A 19,008-nucleotide genomic window follows, 5' to 3' on the forward strand; every position below is an offset into this window, starting at 1 on the left:
ATTCTGGCTCTGACTTGATTCTGATTGGTTGATCGTGCCAATTGGCTGACAGCTTGTATTTCCTAAATTGTTGTAAAAATGTCATCAGAGCACTTAAGTGTAATTACTGGAATGTTATGGCAGTGTTCGTTGTTTTGTACACTGTAGTGGGGTTTTTTTGATCAAAATACAGTTAAATGCAAATGAATAGCTACTCAGAATGAAGATCACTTTCCCAAATGGTTGTACAATCATACAGACCCTAGTGGCATATCACTATAGCCTACATTTAAAAATGAACTGCAAAAATGTTGTAAGGCTGAAAAATAGGTTTACTTTCCTCAGAAATCACTGCCTTTTGATACAATTTATTTTATGCTTAAAAGAAATTGCTCAGACACGGAAAGTTGTGAAGATTTTGGAAAATTATTTCTCCCTGCATTTTTCCTCTCATTCAAATTAACAATTTTTTCTCTCTCTCTCAACAACATAGGGAAAACTGGGGTAAAATGAGCCACAAGGTAAGATGACCCCTTGTTTCTATAGGCATAAGAATGTGAAAGCATTTTCATAAGAGGCAATCATTTTTATCTGTTAGGGGATTATGTCCAAAAATGAAATTATTTCCTTTCCACATGAGTTCCAGTATTAGTTAGACCTTCAATAAATAAATAAGTGAGATGATATAGGGAATGTTGTTTGTGGTTCATCCTCCACTTTCTGTAAAATATAAACTTGCATGAAACTTTCACAGCCGCAAAGCCTGTTTTACACTAGAATTCCTATCTGACAAAGTTGTATTACCCCAAGTGCACTGGTTTGGGGAAATGCCATCTGCATTAATATTTGAAGGGGGAAAAAAGCACTTTCTGTGTTTTCCCCAAGCGTGTCTTTATACTCAACACTCCTCCCAGGTCCAGCTTTACTCACTGAGTATTTATTAATATTTAAGAACCAAAACAAATAAACCTGGCTCATTTTTCATGCAGGTTTGTTTAAAAGTGGACACTCTCAGCACAGCCAAGGGCACAGAAATAATGTGAAGTAACGGATTTATCAATTATTTATACATACCGTAGGCCTATACATTTTTTTAAGAATGCTGGAGTGGCTTTTTGTTCATAAAGGGTAAAACAAGCAATTTTTGGTCATGTTGCTGTCATGCTCGTTACTCTCTCGATGAGTGTCAACAGTAAAAGAGGCTATCGGGATCCCTTAATCTCATTTAAAATCATTTTAACAGTTATATGAGAACATAATCTGGTGCATGAATGTTATTGACTATATTCTTTTACAGATGTGAAAGTAATAAGTGCAGGTTTAAGAGAACTGATGTCATTCTGACATTTAACTAAATAACTATGAAAAATAAGGCCTATACTAAGAGTCACATGTTCTTTTATCCACAGATGGCCATGTCATGATGAATAATTTTGAGCAATACAAACCTATCTATTTGTTTTAAAATTGTATCACAAGTCTGGTCAAATATAACAATTGTTTTGTATCAAATGTAAGTTTACCAGGCTTAAATTCCTAAACATTGTTTGCAGTTGTTAGTTTATTTTTAAATATAGATTTGTGTACAGCCAGCCTTTACGTTTTTACATGTGTAGCCTAACAATGATATAGGCAACAGATTATTGAATAGGCTACCGATATTGTGTTTTATTCCTATTTGTCATATTTATTAGCCTATACTATTAGTCATTCATTGTAATAAATAATGTAAAAAAAAACTCAACCAATAAGACATTATAATATGTAGCACTTTATTTAATAGGTTGTTTTATTATTCATAGGTCGCTTTATTCTCATGCCATCCTTCGATTCTGCACAAGAGGGCGCTATTAAAGTGCTTTATGCCATGAATGAAATGTTGCTCTTTAAAAATGTAGGCTACTTGAAAACTAAACTATATACTCTTTTGTAACCTGCTTACTTCTCAACATCAAAACCACGCTCAAACGTCACTAACACTATGAGCTTTATTAGTTATATATATAATAACCTGATTATTTACATAATGTCAAAGAAAATTAATAGAATGGCGTCGAACGGGATGGAAATAAACAGCGAAAGTTAGTTCATGCGCAGTAAATCATCTTAGCCTACATTGGACTGTCAATTTGAAGTAGGCTACATTTTGATATTTATTTTATATTTAACTTTTGAACTGTTGATAATATCATACCAGTTTCTATAATTTTATCAGACGGGACATAATGTGTTCATGATTATTTTATTAAATCCTACTTATTGATGTTCTTTCTTTGTGATGTTTTGCACTTGCTTTCGCTAAACAAATGAAATCGCTTCTTGGAAGGTGATATCGTTTGGGAAGAAACATACAAACACCTTTTTTTTTTAAATAAAGAAAGAAACTAATGGAATATTTCTAAAAAATATATATTAATTTTCGCGTTAGTTTTTAACACTTCACGTACGTGGGGGAAAAATACAACACCTGCTCGAACAGTGAAATTATCTAAGAAAAAAAAACTGTTCACTTAATTGTGATAATGTAAAACTAAGATGTTCCGATTCCAAATTTTAAATTAAAACTGGGTGTTTTTGTTGTTGTTGTTGTTTTAATCCATAAAGAGGAAATGTTGAAATACTTCATGACAGAAATGACCCGCCCTCGCGGCTTTTGTCCAATGGGATTAAACCAGGTCCGACTAACTGTCACGTCCCTAGATTATATGATTATATCGAGTAAACTTCTTGTTCTCAAGGAAGTTTATTTTCAGAGCCGTTCATGCATTTCCACCCACGTCTTATTCAGGGGGCTCAGGACTGGTGAGTCCAAACAATCAGACCTCTGATACAGAGAGACAAATAAAGATGTGCTTCACTGCATGCAGGCGCAGGTGGACCAGACAGATTTAACCGAGAGCGAGAGAGAGAGAGAGAAAACTCTCGACCAACACCTTTACTTTTACCTGCGGAACTTTTTTTATATATTACAGACGTCAACCGCAGCTAAGAACTGAATTTGAAGACGAAGACGACACATCTGGGATAATATCTTTTCATCAGAAGACAGATTCAAAAAAGTAAACACTGTTTTTCTTTGTTTATTTTAGATTTTAGATAGGAATATATGCTTAAAAAGATTATCATTATGGTTTAGATTTTAAAATATAATATAAATATTTAGCTATTTATAAAAACTATTTTATAAAAGTTATTTATAAAAGCTGCTTATAAAATTATAAAACTGTTGTTGTCTCAATTTATTAAACTAATTCTAGTGTGTTATAGACACGCAGCAGTTTCACGACGAGAAGCAATAAGAGATTTTGTGATCTTTGCTCCTACTTTTTGTGTGTCTGGAGTTCATACATCATTATCTGCTTCAAAACGTACTACGTTTAAGTATATACCATACTTTTTTGACCCATGTAGTTTTTTACTTTTATACCATGGTATCATTCTACAGTAATACCATGTTTTTTTGGCCATGTTATTTGGTAGTATAGAAAAATTAATTAAAAAAAAACCTTGTACTGCCATGTACTTACCATTGTATACGATCACTTTACCATGGCACTGTTATAGTTTTTATGTAGGCAAAGACTGCACAGTTTCAGCCCAAAAATGAAAAAGAAAATAATCTTTCCATCTTTTTTTTAAGCCTCTCACCTGTTGTTGGTCATTCAAAAGATTCATTATAGAATCATTAAATCAAACCTGGGCCGGGATGGTAAATAAGAAAGGATTCTCTTTAGGACACCTGATCCTTACGACTGTGTGTGCCTGCGTAGGCACCCCGTCTCAGAGCGGCCCAGACACTGAAGCTCTTGTGTTTTTCTTTCCAAACCTCTCTTTTTTTACCTCAGGCCTTTATTACCATGGTAACCATGCACAGACTGAGTGCAGCCTTGACTTTTTGCTATAACAAAGGAGAGAAGTTGGGGGAGGCTGTGTAGTAGGTGAACACATAGTAACCAGGCAAACGAAATGGCTTATCTAGGCCTTTGCCAAGAATACATTCTTCTGTTGTTTTCCACACTACAGTAGATACTGAGAAGACTTTTAATGGGGTAGTTTACCCAAAAATGAAAGTTCTGTTATTAATTACTCAGCCTCATGTTGTTCCAAACCCGTAAGACTTTCATTCATCTTCGAAACACAAATGAAGATCTTTTTGATGAAATCTGACAGATCTGTCTTTTAATTGACAGCTACACTACTATTATGAATCTACCAAAATGTTCAAAAAGAGATAAAACTGTTCGCTGAACATTGAATGTATATATGTGAATAAAAGCCTAAATTAAATCTGCTCATAAAGTGATTGAGTCTCTTGAGAAATTTTGAACTAAATCGCTCAATTCATGTTTTTCATATGAACTTTTTGAAGCGTCAAAGTGTCAGTTGTGTTGCAGTCAATGGAGGGACAGAAAGCTCTCAGATTTTGTTAAAAAAATCTTCATTTGTGTTTCGAAGATGAACGAGAGTCTTACGGGGTTGAAACGACATGAGGGTGAGTAATTAATAACAGAACCTTCATTTTTGGGTGAACTAACCATTTAAATAAATTATATAACTGTATTATATTAAAGTCAGTAAAATCATGATGTTACACTTTATAAGAAGGCATTATAAATTTAGAAAACAATACAAGGACTTTCATATCACATCTACAAATAAAACAGAAGGTATACCAAGAATTTTTCAGGAATTAACATGTTGTGTTATATTAAAACTGAGTATTTGAGTAAGAGTATTTTTTCTAACGCAAAATATCTCATTGTAGATTGCGCTGTATTTAATTAGAAATATGTATTTATCTATGGTAACATGAAACTACAACTCAACAACTAACATTCGACCATAATATAATATAACCTCCGATTATTAGAAATATTCTAAGTCCTGTTTTGTCTAGTTTGCCCTGTTTGTGACCTCATCCCTAGACCAAATGATCTGAAATTAAACAAACGGCGAATTTTGGCAGGAATTGAAATCTGTGCATTTCAAAGTCAGTGCTGGACAATGGTTGAGATTGAATTGAACTCCCACGGTCGGGCCTGTAAACAGTGGCTTTGTGTGGACAGACTCTGATCCCTGGTGCCGATGTCTCCACTCTACTCTCTGTTGTTACCTCACACTGATAAACAGCACAGTTATTTCAGCACAGTGATTTCACGGCTTGTGGTTTTGGATAACGTCATTTTGGCCTGTCCATTAATTGATGTCACTGACGACGTGCTGACCAAAGACATTTAAAGGGACAGTTCACCTATAAATAATAATTCTGTCATTGTTTACTCGCACTCATTTTGTTTCAAACCCGTATGCGGTTATTTGTATTTTTTTCCAGAGTACACAAAAGGATAATTACTGTCAAAAATAATAATTATTATATCCAGCAAGGATGATATTATATTCAGCATTAATTTGATCAATGTTATAATGTTACAAAAAATTTCTGTCAAATAAATTGTTCATTTGAACTTTTGAACAGCACAAATGTTTTATCAAGAAATGTTTCTTGAGTAAATCAGCATCATAGAATGATTTCTGAAGGATCATGTGACACTGAAAACTGGAGTAATGATGCTTAAAATTCAGCTTTACATCGCAGGAATAAATTACATTTGAATATATATTTAAATAGAAAACATAGATGGATAGATAGATAGATAGATAGATAGATAGATAGATAGATAGATAGATAGATAGATAGATAGATAGAATAGATAACATTAAACAATATTACAGTTTTTACTGTATTATCGGTCAAATAATTGCAGCCTTGGTCAGCATTAAAAAAAAACATTTTAAAAATCTTACTGGCCCCAAACTTTAATATATTCTTGTGTAATGTAATTTCATATAATTTATAAAATAATCATATAATTAAACATAATTTAAGTTTTCAGATATTATCAAATGATTTATTTATTATTTGTTTATTTATGTCTATAAAATTTCTAAGGAGTTTCCATAGATTCTTTTCAGTTAATAATTACTTAAATTTCAATCTGTTCCTTACACAAAGCTAGTGTATGCCTTAGATTGGAATATAGTGCATTGTTTGAATTGGGCCTTTTATGGTGTTTTTTGTCGTCTTTTTTGTCTTAAACAGTAAATGAATAACCTAATACATTTTCTGTTTGCTTGCAATACCTGAGTGATGCTATTCATATTGACACATTCAATTGCTTCTTTTAGCAAGTCTTTGGTCATCATTGAGAGATGTTTGAGAAACAACCCTACGATAGTCCCCCGATCTACACTCCCCCTTCCAATGGCTTTGGACCTCCGGGTAGCTTCCATGACCCACGGAGTGAATTTGATCCCTACCCTCCACCTCCAGGATCCTACTATATTGGTGAGGAGGTACCACAGCATTTCTACAAGTGGTTCTCCCCTCCAGGAATTGTAAAGATTATGATAGGCATAGTTATAATCCTCTGTCTAGGAATCTTCGCCTGCGTAGCCTCGACTCTGGTTTGGGACATGCAGTACGGATTAGGTTACGGATCTGGATATTCTGGATACGGAAGTGGGTATGGATACGGAAGCTATGGATACGGAAGTGGTGGATATGGAAGTGGTGGATATGGAAGTGGTGGATATGGTTACGGAAGCTACAATTCTTACCCGACCCCTTACTCGGCAAAGACCAGCATGATCGCAGTCGCTGCCATAAACTTCATCATCGCTTTGGGATTCTTTGCAGCCAGCTTCTCCAAAACAAACACGTTCCGCAGCAGGAAGTTCTTTCTGGTGGTGCTTATTGTCAGTTCCATAATGGCAGTGATTCAGGGCATTATAAACATAGTTTACATTGTAGGAGTGAACCCAATGGCCCAAAGCTCCACCAGCTCATACTACAACCCCATGCTTATGATGTGTCAGAACCTCTACGGAAGCAGTGTGACAGGAATGGGGGCTGGCTTTCCTGTCTATAACCAGTACTTGTACCACTACTGCTACGTGGACCCTCAGGAGGTACCATTTAAAGTTACAGGATGTTTGGAAATGTCTTTATTTAATTTGTGTTTTCTTTATAGTCTACAATCAAAGGATTACAACAGACCATAACTTGTCCCTTGTTGTGTCAAATCTGACAGGAAGTGCATGAACACTTACAATGGAAGCCTGATCCAACCCTAACATTGCATTTTGAAGAGCAATGTGTAGTAGACTGTAAAACATTTTTTTTTTCCGAATTTTCAGTCTTTCTACTTAAAAATTTCATGTTTAATTCAATGCTACTTACCGAATGTGAAATTTACTTGCAATTTGGTGCTTCTACATTTTTTCACAGTGTATTTAGGTTAATTTAGTGATGTTAAATAGTATTTCTGGCATTATTTACTCACCCTCATGTCGTTCCAAACCCATAAGACATTCGTTCATCTTCAAAACAGAAATGAAGATATTTATGGAAATTTTATCCCAATTCTTTAAAAATATTAATTGGGCTTCCATTGTGAGTGCATTACTGTAAACACTTATTCTGTTAATTTTTAGCAAGCTAAGAAAAAAAATGATTCAGTGAAGTCAAAATAATTGTGTATAATATGTAGTTGTTAATAACCCAGAACTTTCATTTTAATATAGAATATTTCATTATAAGAGGGAGATTATTATTAAGATAATACTTGTAGTATACTTAATTATTATGATAACACTTTACGATAAGGTTTCATTAGTTAACATTAGTTAACATGAACTAATAATGAACAGAACTTCTACAGAATTGTTTTAATCTTTGTTAGTTAATTTCAACATTTACTAATAACATTATTAAAATCAAAAGTTATATTTTAACATTAGCTGATGCACTGGGAACTAAAATGAACAAACAATGATCAACTGTATTTTTATTAACTAACGTTGACAAAGATTAACAAATACAGTAACAAATATATTGCTCATGGTTAGTTCATGTGAGTTAATACATTGACTTATGTTAACAATTGAAACCTTATTGTAAAGTGTTACCATTATTTTAGCTTAGTATGATAAAAACATTTCTGTATGCATTGGATTTAATACAATTTCATCTTTCTCAGGCAGTTGCAATGGTTTGTGGGTTCATGGTTGTGGTGGCACTGGCTGTGGCAGCCGCCTTCTCCTATAGAACCAGAAGTAAAATCTGGCACTACGGGAAGCCAAACATCTACTGGGACCGGCCACTGATGGAAGGAACCGAGGGCAGAGATGTGGAGGATTGGGTGAGTTTCCTAGGCTGAGACGTGCTGCATGAAAGAAGAATCACATGGTCTGGTCACTAATTAAATGGCACACCCTGATCAAAGTGTCATGAAGTGTCTTGCCTAAGCTGATGAAAATTAAAGGCCAGTGTCAGGCTTATTGCTAGTCTCTAAACTTAAAGCAAAAAGTATTCCAATACATTTCAATGTGCAAGTTAAGGCTCCAGCATCCCTGTGACCATACATAGGACAAGCGGTTTAATTCTGCTAAATTGTTTGTGATAGTCAATCAAGACCTTTTGTTTAGGTATGGGAGCGGTTTAAGGGTGTTTTGAAGCCTTTAATAGTTTCAATGGCCTGTGCGACACTGGTGATAATTCAGTCACAAGGTTGAATGAATCGCTGATACGGTCTGTTTGTTAACGGCCAGCCTAGTTTCGCTGTGATTGATCATTAACCAAACTGAGAAAGTCGAGTAGCTTTTAACTACTTGGGACTGTGAACTGTTAAACTTTTGTAATACCCAGACGGTTTGGAAGCATACATAAATGAGTATATTTGTTTAAAATTAATTTAATAAATGAAATGTTGAAGTATACATATATTTATTAGAAGTATTTTTAATGGCCAATAATGATGGAGATATTTAAAGAGTGTCAGATTCAAATTAAAAATATATTTCATTTAAACCTTGAAATTCCAAAATGCATTACAAAATATACTTCAAGGAGTAGCAGGAACATATACAATCTTAAAATACATTTTGGGTAAATGCAATCTATCTAGATTGAAAACATGTTCATAAAAATATTTAAAATGGATGAAAAATAATAGATAGAAAGTAGCTAAAACTTAACAAAAACAGATTTATTCATGTACATCTATTTTAACAATCATTTTTGCCATATTTTTTTTTGTGCCAAAGAATTTTGAAATTAGATGAATACTCATTTATATAGTATGTACTGAAAATGCCTGTCAGTAAGTCCTGTAACTAACAAAACTGTTCATCAGCTATGCAAGACTTGTTATCATCTAATGCTGATTATTTTAAAAAGAGCTACATTTATCATACTAGCCAGAATATAGTTGTCACACTAGTTTCCTCAGGAATAGACTTAAGACTCCGATTATACACTCACCTAAAGGATTATTAGGAACACCTGTTCAATTTCTGATTAATGCAATTATCTAATCAACCAATCAAATGGCAGTTGCTTCAATGCATTTAGGAGTGTGGTCCTGGTCAAGACAATCTCCTGAACTCCAAACTGAATGTCAGAATGGGAAAGAAAGGTGATTTAAGCAATTTTGAGCGTGGCATGGTTGTTGGTGCCAGACGGTCCGGTCTGAGTATTTCACAATCTGCTCAGTTACTGGGATTTTCATGCACAACCATTTCTAGGGTTTACAAAGAATGGTGTGAAAAGGGAAAAACATCCAGTATGCGGCAGTCCTGTGGGCGAAAATGCTTTGTTGATGGTAGAGGTCAGAGGAGAATGGGCCGAATGATTCAACCAGATAGAAGAGCAACTTTGACTGAAATAACCACTCGTTACAACCGAGGTGTGCAGCAAAGCATTTGTGAAGCCACAACACTCACAACCTTTAGGCGGATGGGCTACAACAGCAGAAGACCCCACCGGGTACCACTCATCTCCACTACAAATAGGAAAAAGAGGCTACTATTTGCAAGAGCTCACCAAAATTGGACAGTTAAAGACTGGAAAAATGTCTTGATTTCGAAAAGACTCGATTTCTGTTGAGACATTCAGATGGTAGAGTAGGAATTTGGCGTAAACAGAATGAGAACATGGATCCATCATGCCTTGTTACCACTGTGCAGGCTGGTGGTGGTGGTGTAATGGTGTGGGGGATGTTTTCTTGGCACACTTTAGGCCCCTTAGTGCCAATTGGGCATCGTTTAAAGAGCATATTGCAGGTAAAAAAAAAATCAAAATTAATATATAACCTTGTATGAAAATACCATATGAAAAGTTAATGCTGGATATAAAATGTTTTAAAACGACATAAGGTCACTAATTTAGTAGATAAAGTGAGCGTTTCTTGGAATATTGAAGAATATTGATCCTGTTTTACTGTACCAATGGCATTAAAAAGTGTGATATAGGTAGTCATACCCTTAATAGAGGCAACTTGTAATTGAAAAAGAAAATTACTAGGTTGTTTAAATATTCAAATCTTTAATTTTCTGTTTATGTTATAACCCAGGTGAAAAATATGTGTTAAAAATGTACTTGAGTATGTTTTTAGTACAATACAAACATACTCAAGTATAGTTTTTATACATTTAATAGTATTTACCCTAAACATACTCATGTCTGCTGGCCTGATATACGATGGTAATAATCTGTACAATATTGTGAGCTGTGTATATCGTTAGCGAACGTATATATCTAAGTTATAAGCTAACACTGGTCTCTCACCAAGACACCTCTCCTGTTCTACACTGGTTCTCCTCACACCACAACTCAATTTGTCTCTGACCGTTCTGTCTAACATTAATCCTGGTCTGTCCCTGCTCTCTTGGCAGCATAGCAGGCTCATAATTGTACGGCTGTGGTCCGTCATACGAGTAAGTATTTCCTCAGCGTCCGAAATGTCATTGCGATCCATTGTTTTCCTGTTGTCTGAATCGGCCGCTCTCCCACCCGTTACGTCACGCCCGCCACGCCCATTTTCAGACGCGGAAGTAAAATTTTCTCACAAAAACGTCTCCAGAAGCTTCTGTAGCGTATTTAGAAGTATATTTTAAAGAAAATATAGTTCCTACATTATTTTTCTATACATTGACTCGTTGGGTCCTCTAACCTGCAATATGCCCTTTAAATGCCCTTTATGGGGATTTAAATGCCCTTTATGGGGATTTAAATGCCCTTTATGGGGATGGACATGGTGTCCATCCCCAACAATCAATGCCACGTAGAATTAAGGCAGTTCTGAAGGCGAAAGGGGGTCAAACACAGTATTAGTATGGTGTTCCTAATAATCCTTTAGGTGAGTGTAGATACAAACTCAAACTTTAATAATAGTGATCTGGAACAAGCTAACAGGCAGAGAAAGCACACGCAACGGAGATCGGACAAAGACTGAAAGAATGGGTGCATCTTAAATAGAAACGGAAACGAAACGGAACGAGATAACCAATCATACACAGCTTGGACAAATTAACGTAACTGTAGAAACAAAAGAAGTGGTTGGAAAAGAACAAAGGAAGACAGGATAAAGTCATAGTAAAGTAAAGGGCATAATGTGGCCTCTTTAATTGTTTTTCCTATACAGATTAATCCTATACAGAGAGCTAATGGCTCCTCAGATTGTCTCCTGAGACCCTGAAAATGTGTCTCCTTTAGCATTTTCGAAGAGATCACACTGCTCAGATTTACCAAGATACCAAAGTCTGCAATAAAAAAGTCTGAGATCTCAGCATAAACTTAAACTTTTCTCATTACATTTCCAAAACCATCCGTAATTCTGAAGCTCTATACTCTAAACCCAGGTTAAAATGGCCTCATTTGTTTCTATTTTACTTCTGGGAATTTTAGGAGAAATGTCTAAGACAAAGTTGCTACGCGCTATAACTGAAAACCCTCCTGAGCTATAAATGAGCAACTTCTAAGCAATAAATCTTTCGTCCAGTCTGTAGGTTGTTAATGAACCTGTAGTTGCTAGTAGAGGCTCCGTAGGGTGCAGTTTGATTTTGGATTAAGTCCATTGGAAACATAATTACTACTACCATCATGAGACTGGTCTGCCTCTCTCTCTGCCCTGGTGCTTTCAGTAGATCTATGAGATATGACACCGTTCCACACACTCCCTTTGAATATCTTTCTCTACTTGCCTTTCTGTCTCCTTCACTTTTTTTCTGGTGCAAAAGGAGGTCACGAGCATGAAACAACCCTCTTTTTTTCTCAAGCATTCTTTCCCTGCTTATGTAGCGTGATCACGGATCAGTGGTTGCAGTAGCTCATGCAGGGATAGCATTGTTGTAATTCCTGGATGACTTGGGCTCTTCTATACAGTGGCTTTTCCCATTCTTCCCAGCTGCAAGGAAACGCTCCTCCACCCTCTTTCCTGCTGCGTCCTCCCTCCGAACACACACACACACAAACATACATTCACATGCAACCTCTCCAGAACAAGACAAACAATCCCTCCGACACATACACCTGCTTTCATTGTTATAGCAGTGTACTGCTTGGAATAGTTTTTCCTTACTTATACACCTTTGTATTTTAGAAACAAATATTATAAATAGGGAGTTTTTTTGACAGTCATATTGTACCAAAAGTCATAACTATTGGGATTGTGTGTTTGTCACAAAACTTACATGCCGAGAACATCCTCTGAAATCAAACTTAGACAGGAAGCACTTTTACTTCTTATTCGCTGCGGACTTTCCTGTACGTTAGCAGAAGGAAAATAAAGTCTAAACAGTGGATCCAAAATGGTTTTGTGTTTGTATAACGTTCTGCACAGAATTCAGTTTTAAAAAAAACTGCATTCAAGACAGATTCATGATTGAATAATTTAGTCTTACATTATAGCAATATACATAACATCCTTATAGGTAGGCATCTTTATTTATTTATTTTAAGTACCTTTTCAGATCTTTAACAGCAAAGATGCATTAAATTGATCAAAAGTGACAGTAAAGACCTTAATAATGTTACAAAAGATTTCTATTTCAAATGCTCTTCTTTTGAACTTTATACATCAAAAAATGTACATAACAAAATGCATCATGTTTTCCACAAAAAATATTAAGCAGCACACCTGGTTTCAACATTGATAATAATATGAAATCAGAATATTAGAATGATTTCTAAAGGATCATGTGACACTGAATACTGATAAATAAAACTTATCTTTATTTATTTCTTTTATTTAGCCACTTTGGATAAGAGCATCTGCTAAATGACCTTGTATGAAGAAATATTCCTGTTAATCTTAAATAATCTTAATGTTGAAAAACGCTGAGACCTTTTGTCTTTCATTATCTGAAAAATGTTGCTTCCTGATTTTACGCACGTCAGACTCTCTGTTCAGATATGTATCGAAGTTTGCAGACTTTGTACTAAACGGGAAGTTTGTTCCTTTTTCAGGTCAACCGTGTACAGGATGGACAGAGCGTGCAGGAGGCGTCCATGGTGTTTTCAGAGAAGATGGCTCCTGTTCTGGCTTCTTCCCCCAGTGTCGGCTCCATCCCCCTAAAGACTGGCAGTGTCTTTAGCTCTGAGACCCACAATATTATCGGGTGCGTGAGTAAGTGATCCGGGCCGGCCCTGGCCTAGCTGGAGAATTTAATGCTGAGCTCCATGTAAACAGGCAATATTGCATGACCCTGTTAAAGAAATTTTGGCGCTGACTTTATTGCTTTAACGTGTACCACAGGATACATATTATTTATTCTCTTGGTGGAGGCATGAGAAAGAATCTTTCATCCAATTCTGTTATCATTATCATAGTTAAGTCTGTTTGGAGCATGTGGCTCACTTAACTTGGTTCAAATCATTTTTCGTTTTATCAGTTTGACCTAAAGCCAACAAGCCCGCCCATAGTTCTGGACATTCTGACTATGTAGAAAGTAGGCATATATTAATCTTACTTACTTATTTTACTTACTTACTTAATGCAAAACAACTGCTAATATTAGGCCAATTGTGAACATTGTCTTTGTTGAAAAAGAATATTAAGTCATATTTTGCACCTGATGTTATTTATTGGATTTTGAGTCTGTATCCCCTGAGATTATGAAGTCAGATTAGGGTAAAAAAAAAAAAAACAGATTATCCACAGTATTGACAATGAGTGGTGTCTCAAGATAAACTAGCCCCCCTGTACAGGTTATTGTATTATTGCCAGGGGTGCACACAACTTTTTTTGGTCTGGTTCTCAAGGGAGCACTTGCATGATGCTTGGCACTCACACTTTAAGCGACACACTTATCCTACCAGCTGTCGTCATCACTTTCCTCCTGACTGCTCTCCTCTTTTCTATCTTCTTTTCTCTCGAACATGATAGATGATGTCTTCAGGATTGCTTAAAAAATTATATGTTGTATCATCAATTACATTATATGATTGATTAGGGATGGAGCTAAACACACAAGAAATGTGTATGTCATAATTTTAGGACGCTTGGACGTCATACATGCAGTATATTTTGCGTATTACATTTTTTTTTGCATCAAGTAAAGCATAGAAATATTGATGATTTTGACTTTTTTTATACCCTAATAGGGCAATGTATTCTGGGAGATACATCTCATAAAATCCAAACTATATCAAACATTTCAGAAATTCCAGATGATATAAAAAAGTGACATGAAATGATATTTTTGCTGATCATTTTCCACTCTTGCCTGTTTAAAGGTTAAAGTCATTTGAAATTGCATTCCAGTTTTTCATACATTACTGATCAAACGTTTGGGGTCAGTACGGTTTTGAAAAAAATTTTTTGAAAGAAGTCTCGTGGTCACCAGGGCTTCGTTTATTAGATAATTCCAAACTTTGGAATGATATAGTTACTACTATAACTACTTAGTATCAGTTACTACTGAAACTAGCCTGTGCTGTGGTATTTTTAGACTTTTTCTTTGTGAGCTTTGCTAGATGAAGTTAGGTCAGCAGTGCTATTGTGCTTTTAAATGAGTTATCTGGGCCATTAGTCTGGATAATGGTCTGGGCCATTAGTTTCATGAAGTCAGGTTAGATTACACCAGATATGACGTGTCTTGGCTTGAGATCAAACTAGCTTCATTTTTTAATCAGGTGTTCTTTCACTATAATTTGTTTTTAAATTAAGTCTCTCCCTCCATTCTCTGCGTGGCTTTATGAGCTTTGATGGTATTGATTCAATATAAATTAATGAATTCGTATCCTTTTTCTATAGACAGTGTTGGCAAAAAAAAAAAAAAAAAAAACATGCAATGTCTCTGTAAAAGATTATTGACTCTTCATTTCTTTAAATAGTCAACATTTATTGGAAAACAAGCAAAAAAAATCACATTGAGGTACAATAAAAAAAGCTATTTTGCTAAATACTGGTTTTGCTTTACTTGTGAGGGCCATATTTTCTCAAATGTCCTCACGAACACCAATTTATGAGGCCATTTAAAGAATTCCTCATTATTCGAAATGCTTATAAATTGAGCAAATAATATTTTACTACAATATTGCCAACATGTTTCTGTTAATGCTATATTTAAAAACAGGGTATAATAGCCTAAATATGAAAAAACAAGATTTTTGTTTTTTATGAATCTTTCTCATTTATCTTGTTTCCTCATCCAGTCCATTAATTTTCTAATTACTACACAGTTTTAGACCCCCTTTTTTCAGATTGTCATACAGTATTCTGAAGAATATTTTGATTCTTGCCTTGATTCTCGGATACAGTAGTAACGCTGGTTTTTCCTCCCACAGTTACCCTGAGCGCTCTTTCAGCCACCCATCTCACTCTACATCCCCGTCAGGAGAAGTGAGCTCCAGCCCCTCCGACCAGACCGACACCATCCGCAAACCGTCCGCCTCCAGGGGCAAGAGACGCAGGAGGAACCCTGAGCTGGACGAGTCCCAGTACGAGACTGAGTACACGACTGGAGGAGAGACGGCCAACGATTTTGATGAGGATCTATGGGCACGGTGAGGAGTTGTTGTAGGCTCGGTTTTAGTAATGCATTCCCTTGGACACTGCATGTAAGTTTTTAGGAGAGAATCATCTCTGCCATGCATGTCCACATGCTAACATCATAGACTAATTTTGGGTTATAGGGTCAAAGGCTGTTGCAAACGTGTGCATGTTGTTTGGTTTGCTCTGATGAGTAAAAAAAAAAACAGACCATGTTAGGCCATGAAAGGAAAATCTCTTAGCAAACAATAAACCTATGGTCTCGTTTGTTTTAATGATACATTTTACAGCATTTATTGACATTTGTAAATGTGAGTTTAATGTTAATTTTAGTTCACTGATGGTCACAGATACAACTTTTAATCTTAAAAAAATGTATTGGTGAATGTTGAGATTAATATGAACTAAGATTACTAAATGTAGAAGTAGAAACCATTTTCATCGTTAGTTCATGTTAACTAGTGTTAATAAATAAATACCTATTTTGTAAAGTGTTACCCAATATATAATACTTGTATTCACTGCATTATAACTAATTCTAGCCATATTTTCTCACTAGGTCCTTTTTTTTCTTCTTTTTTTTTACTCAAATGAAGAATATAGAGTTGAAAGTTTGGGTGGCCACATTACTTAGAGAGTAAATTAGCGCAATTACAGCAAAAACTGATATGTCACATTAGCAAAAATTCTGCAAATAGTGGAATTTTACAAAAATAAAATTTCAAACCCCCCTAACCTATTTCGCTTTAGCAAAATTTCAGCGATTCTCTTAATTTTACAAAAGCCACATTTCGGTGAATGGTAGTGTTTCACATTAACGAATTTTTTGCGAATGGTGATATTTTCCATTAGTAAAATTTCTGTGATTGGTGGAATTTTACAAAAGCGAAATTTCAGCGAATGAGATTATTTCAGATTAGTGAAATTTCTTTGAATGTTGATATTTTACTTTAGCAAAATCTTGTCAAATGGTAGAATTTTACAAAAGCTAAATATCAGTGAATGGTATTTCACATTAGCCAAATTTCGGTGATATTAGTATTTTACACAAGTGAAATTTTGGCGAATAGTGATAGTTCACATTAGCAAAATGGCAAATTTTCACTGAGCAATGGTAAATGTGTGCTCCTTTACTCTGTTAATGGTGGGTGTTTTTCTGCGTTGTGGCAAATAAAAGGCTGTCAGCTCAAACTCCACAGCAGTTAATCCATTAAATACCATCATTGTTGCCTTGATCAAAATGCTTAACTCTAGGTCGCTCCAAAGGGATTGTTGTTAAAAAAAAGTGGATAACATTTCTTTGGATAAATGTTTATTAAATAACTACCAAATGACTATTGATCCCCTTTTATAATTTTCTGCTTTCAAGCTAAATATATATGTTCCATAAGTCGCAGCAAGTAACATGTTCCTGTGTACTTCCATGTTAACTGCCTTCTGTTTCATTCCCAATCAGTCTGTATCCAGAGATCACGTCTGATGCCCAGCGACACGAGTATAAGAAAGAGTTTGACTCGGACCTTAGGACCTATAAGGAACTGTGTGCTGAAATGGATGACATCAGCGATCAGATAAACAAGCTCAGCAGAGAGCTGGACACACTTGATGAGGGAACATCCAAGTACCAGGTGAGTGACTGAAAAATTTTAGATTAAAAGTTCAACTACCTGTAGTTCAAATACATGACTTTATTTTTATCTCACTTTATAGGCTGTAGCAGAGGAATATAATCGTCTGAAAGACCTAAAACGGGTGAGTCTTGATCATAAAACTAAAGAATGACTAAACATGTGACTCGCATTCATAGTAATAGATGCTCTGCTTTTTGATGTTAATATGAGGCTCTTTTTCCCTTATTCTCTCTTCTTAGATGCCAGATTATCAAAACAAGAAGCACCAATGTCGCAAACTGCGCCACAAGCTTTTCCATATTAAACGAATAGTTAAGTTCTACGACCGTGGTCAGTAATAAGCTAGCAATGCTGTCCTTTTTCGACATTTTTGCGTTTAACTAATCATGGGTGGCCATGACGAAGCCTTTAAATGACTGTGTGATCAAAGCTGCCCGAATCCTAAACTGCTGTAACATTGGCTTCACCCGGTGCTTATGATTAACCTGAGCCCTAAAGATGGTTGCCTTGGAAACGAGGTCCTTTCAAAGTCTTTCCATTTCCTGGAACATGTTCTTTCACTGGAAACATCTGCTTGACTTCATATAGCCTGTAAAATGCCATAAAGCATTCCGATATTGTCATTCTGTTGTTTGTGTGTGATTTGGGTGTGGTTGTGAGTTCTAACCTCAAGGTCAGCTGATTATAGCGGTGCATGAGTTTGTTGCAAAAGAAATGTACTTTGGACAATCCTTTCTGACTGAGTAATTTGCACCTGCATTGACATCAATGCAGTCAGTTTCCTTGTGTATGACTGTAGGTGAGTTAAGTGTGCTTTATTGTGAATGCTTGTAATTGTCAAGGTGTAACTGTGGCTTGTTTTCAAGTCAGAAACCATGAAAGTTCTCGTTTCCGAGGTGTGCCAGAACAGGTCTTAAGAACAACTGAGATATTTAAATTCACACACCATTACAAAATATTCTCTCTTCTTTTTTTTTAAAACAACTGACTGCCTCTGTAAAAGAACATAATATTTGGAAATCACAAAGCGAAACTGGATTTTTAAATTTAGTAGAGATAGTAAAAACAATGCCAGTGGTACACTATGCAAATTTGTACAAATATGCAAGAATTCTGTTCATGTAGCTTTAGATGTTTGTTGCATTTGATTAATTTGGGTATATTGTGATTTTCACACTATTTTTGAAACAAATAACTGCTTATTTCTAACTAATCAACTATCTATGCAAGATCAAATATTGAAGTTCCATTTGTTTTATGTTGTTATAGACATCAAATAAGTTTTGTTCAGAGGTTGTGGTTTTTTACCCTTTTGTATGAAAACTGAAAAGATTTAAAAGTGACCTTTATAGGGCATTCATTTTCAGTTGTTAATGAGATAATGCTTTTTTTTGTTTTTCTCATGTGCATAACAGCATTTATGTTTATCTACATATTTGTTGTCCTTTCTATTTTCAATAAAATTTTGTATTTTAAGTTTGATCTGTTTTTGAAAGTATAGCCAAAGCTACAGCCAGGTTATTTACAGTGTAAAGTTTTGTTTTCATTTATTAATGCAGAACAAT

General features: G+C 35.2%; 1 protein-coding gene across 1 annotated transcript; it reads left to right on the plus strand.

Annotated features, from left to right (window-relative positions):
* Positions 1-1,887: 1,887 nt before the first annotated feature.
* LOC143732260 (occludin) lies at positions 1,888-18,919 on the plus strand. Its single transcript, XM_077223123.1, has 8 exons — positions 1,888-3,038; positions 6,166-6,948; positions 8,019-8,180; positions 13,286-13,437; positions 15,608-15,826; positions 17,269-17,440; positions 17,523-17,564; positions 17,683-18,919. The coding sequence occupies exons 2-8, from the start codon at positions 6,190-6,192 to the stop codon at positions 17,779-17,781; spliced, it is 1,605 nt and encodes a 534-aa protein (XP_077079238.1). The 5' UTR covers positions 1,888-3,038; positions 6,166-6,189; the 3' UTR covers positions 17,782-18,919.
* Positions 18,920-19,008: the final 89 nt, after the last annotated feature.

Source organism: Siphateles boraxobius, unplaced genomic scaffold (assembly GCF_051911475.1).
Source record: "Siphateles boraxobius isolate OS27281-9 unplaced genomic scaffold, OSU_SipBor_1 9, whole genome shotgun sequence".
Classification (NCBI taxonomy): domain Eukaryota; kingdom Metazoa; phylum Chordata; class Actinopteri; order Cypriniformes; family Leuciscidae; genus Siphateles; species Siphateles boraxobius.

What these genes read in the sequence shown, in the direction of transcription:
- LOC143732260 (XM_077223123.1), top strand. Translation starts at nt 6,190, where the DNA reads ATGTTTGAGAAACAACCCTACGATAGTCCCCCGATCTACACTCCCCCT. An exon ending in GCTACGTGGACCCTCAGGAG is followed by an intron (nt 6,949 to 8,018) that starts GTACCATTTAAA and finishes CATCTTTCTCAG; the next exon opens with GCAGTTGCAATGGTTTGTGG. An exon ending in GCAGAGATGTGGAGGATTGG is followed by an intron (nt 8,181 to 13,285) that starts GTGAGTTTCCTA and finishes TTCCTTTTTCAG; the next exon opens with GTCAACCGTGTACAGGATGG.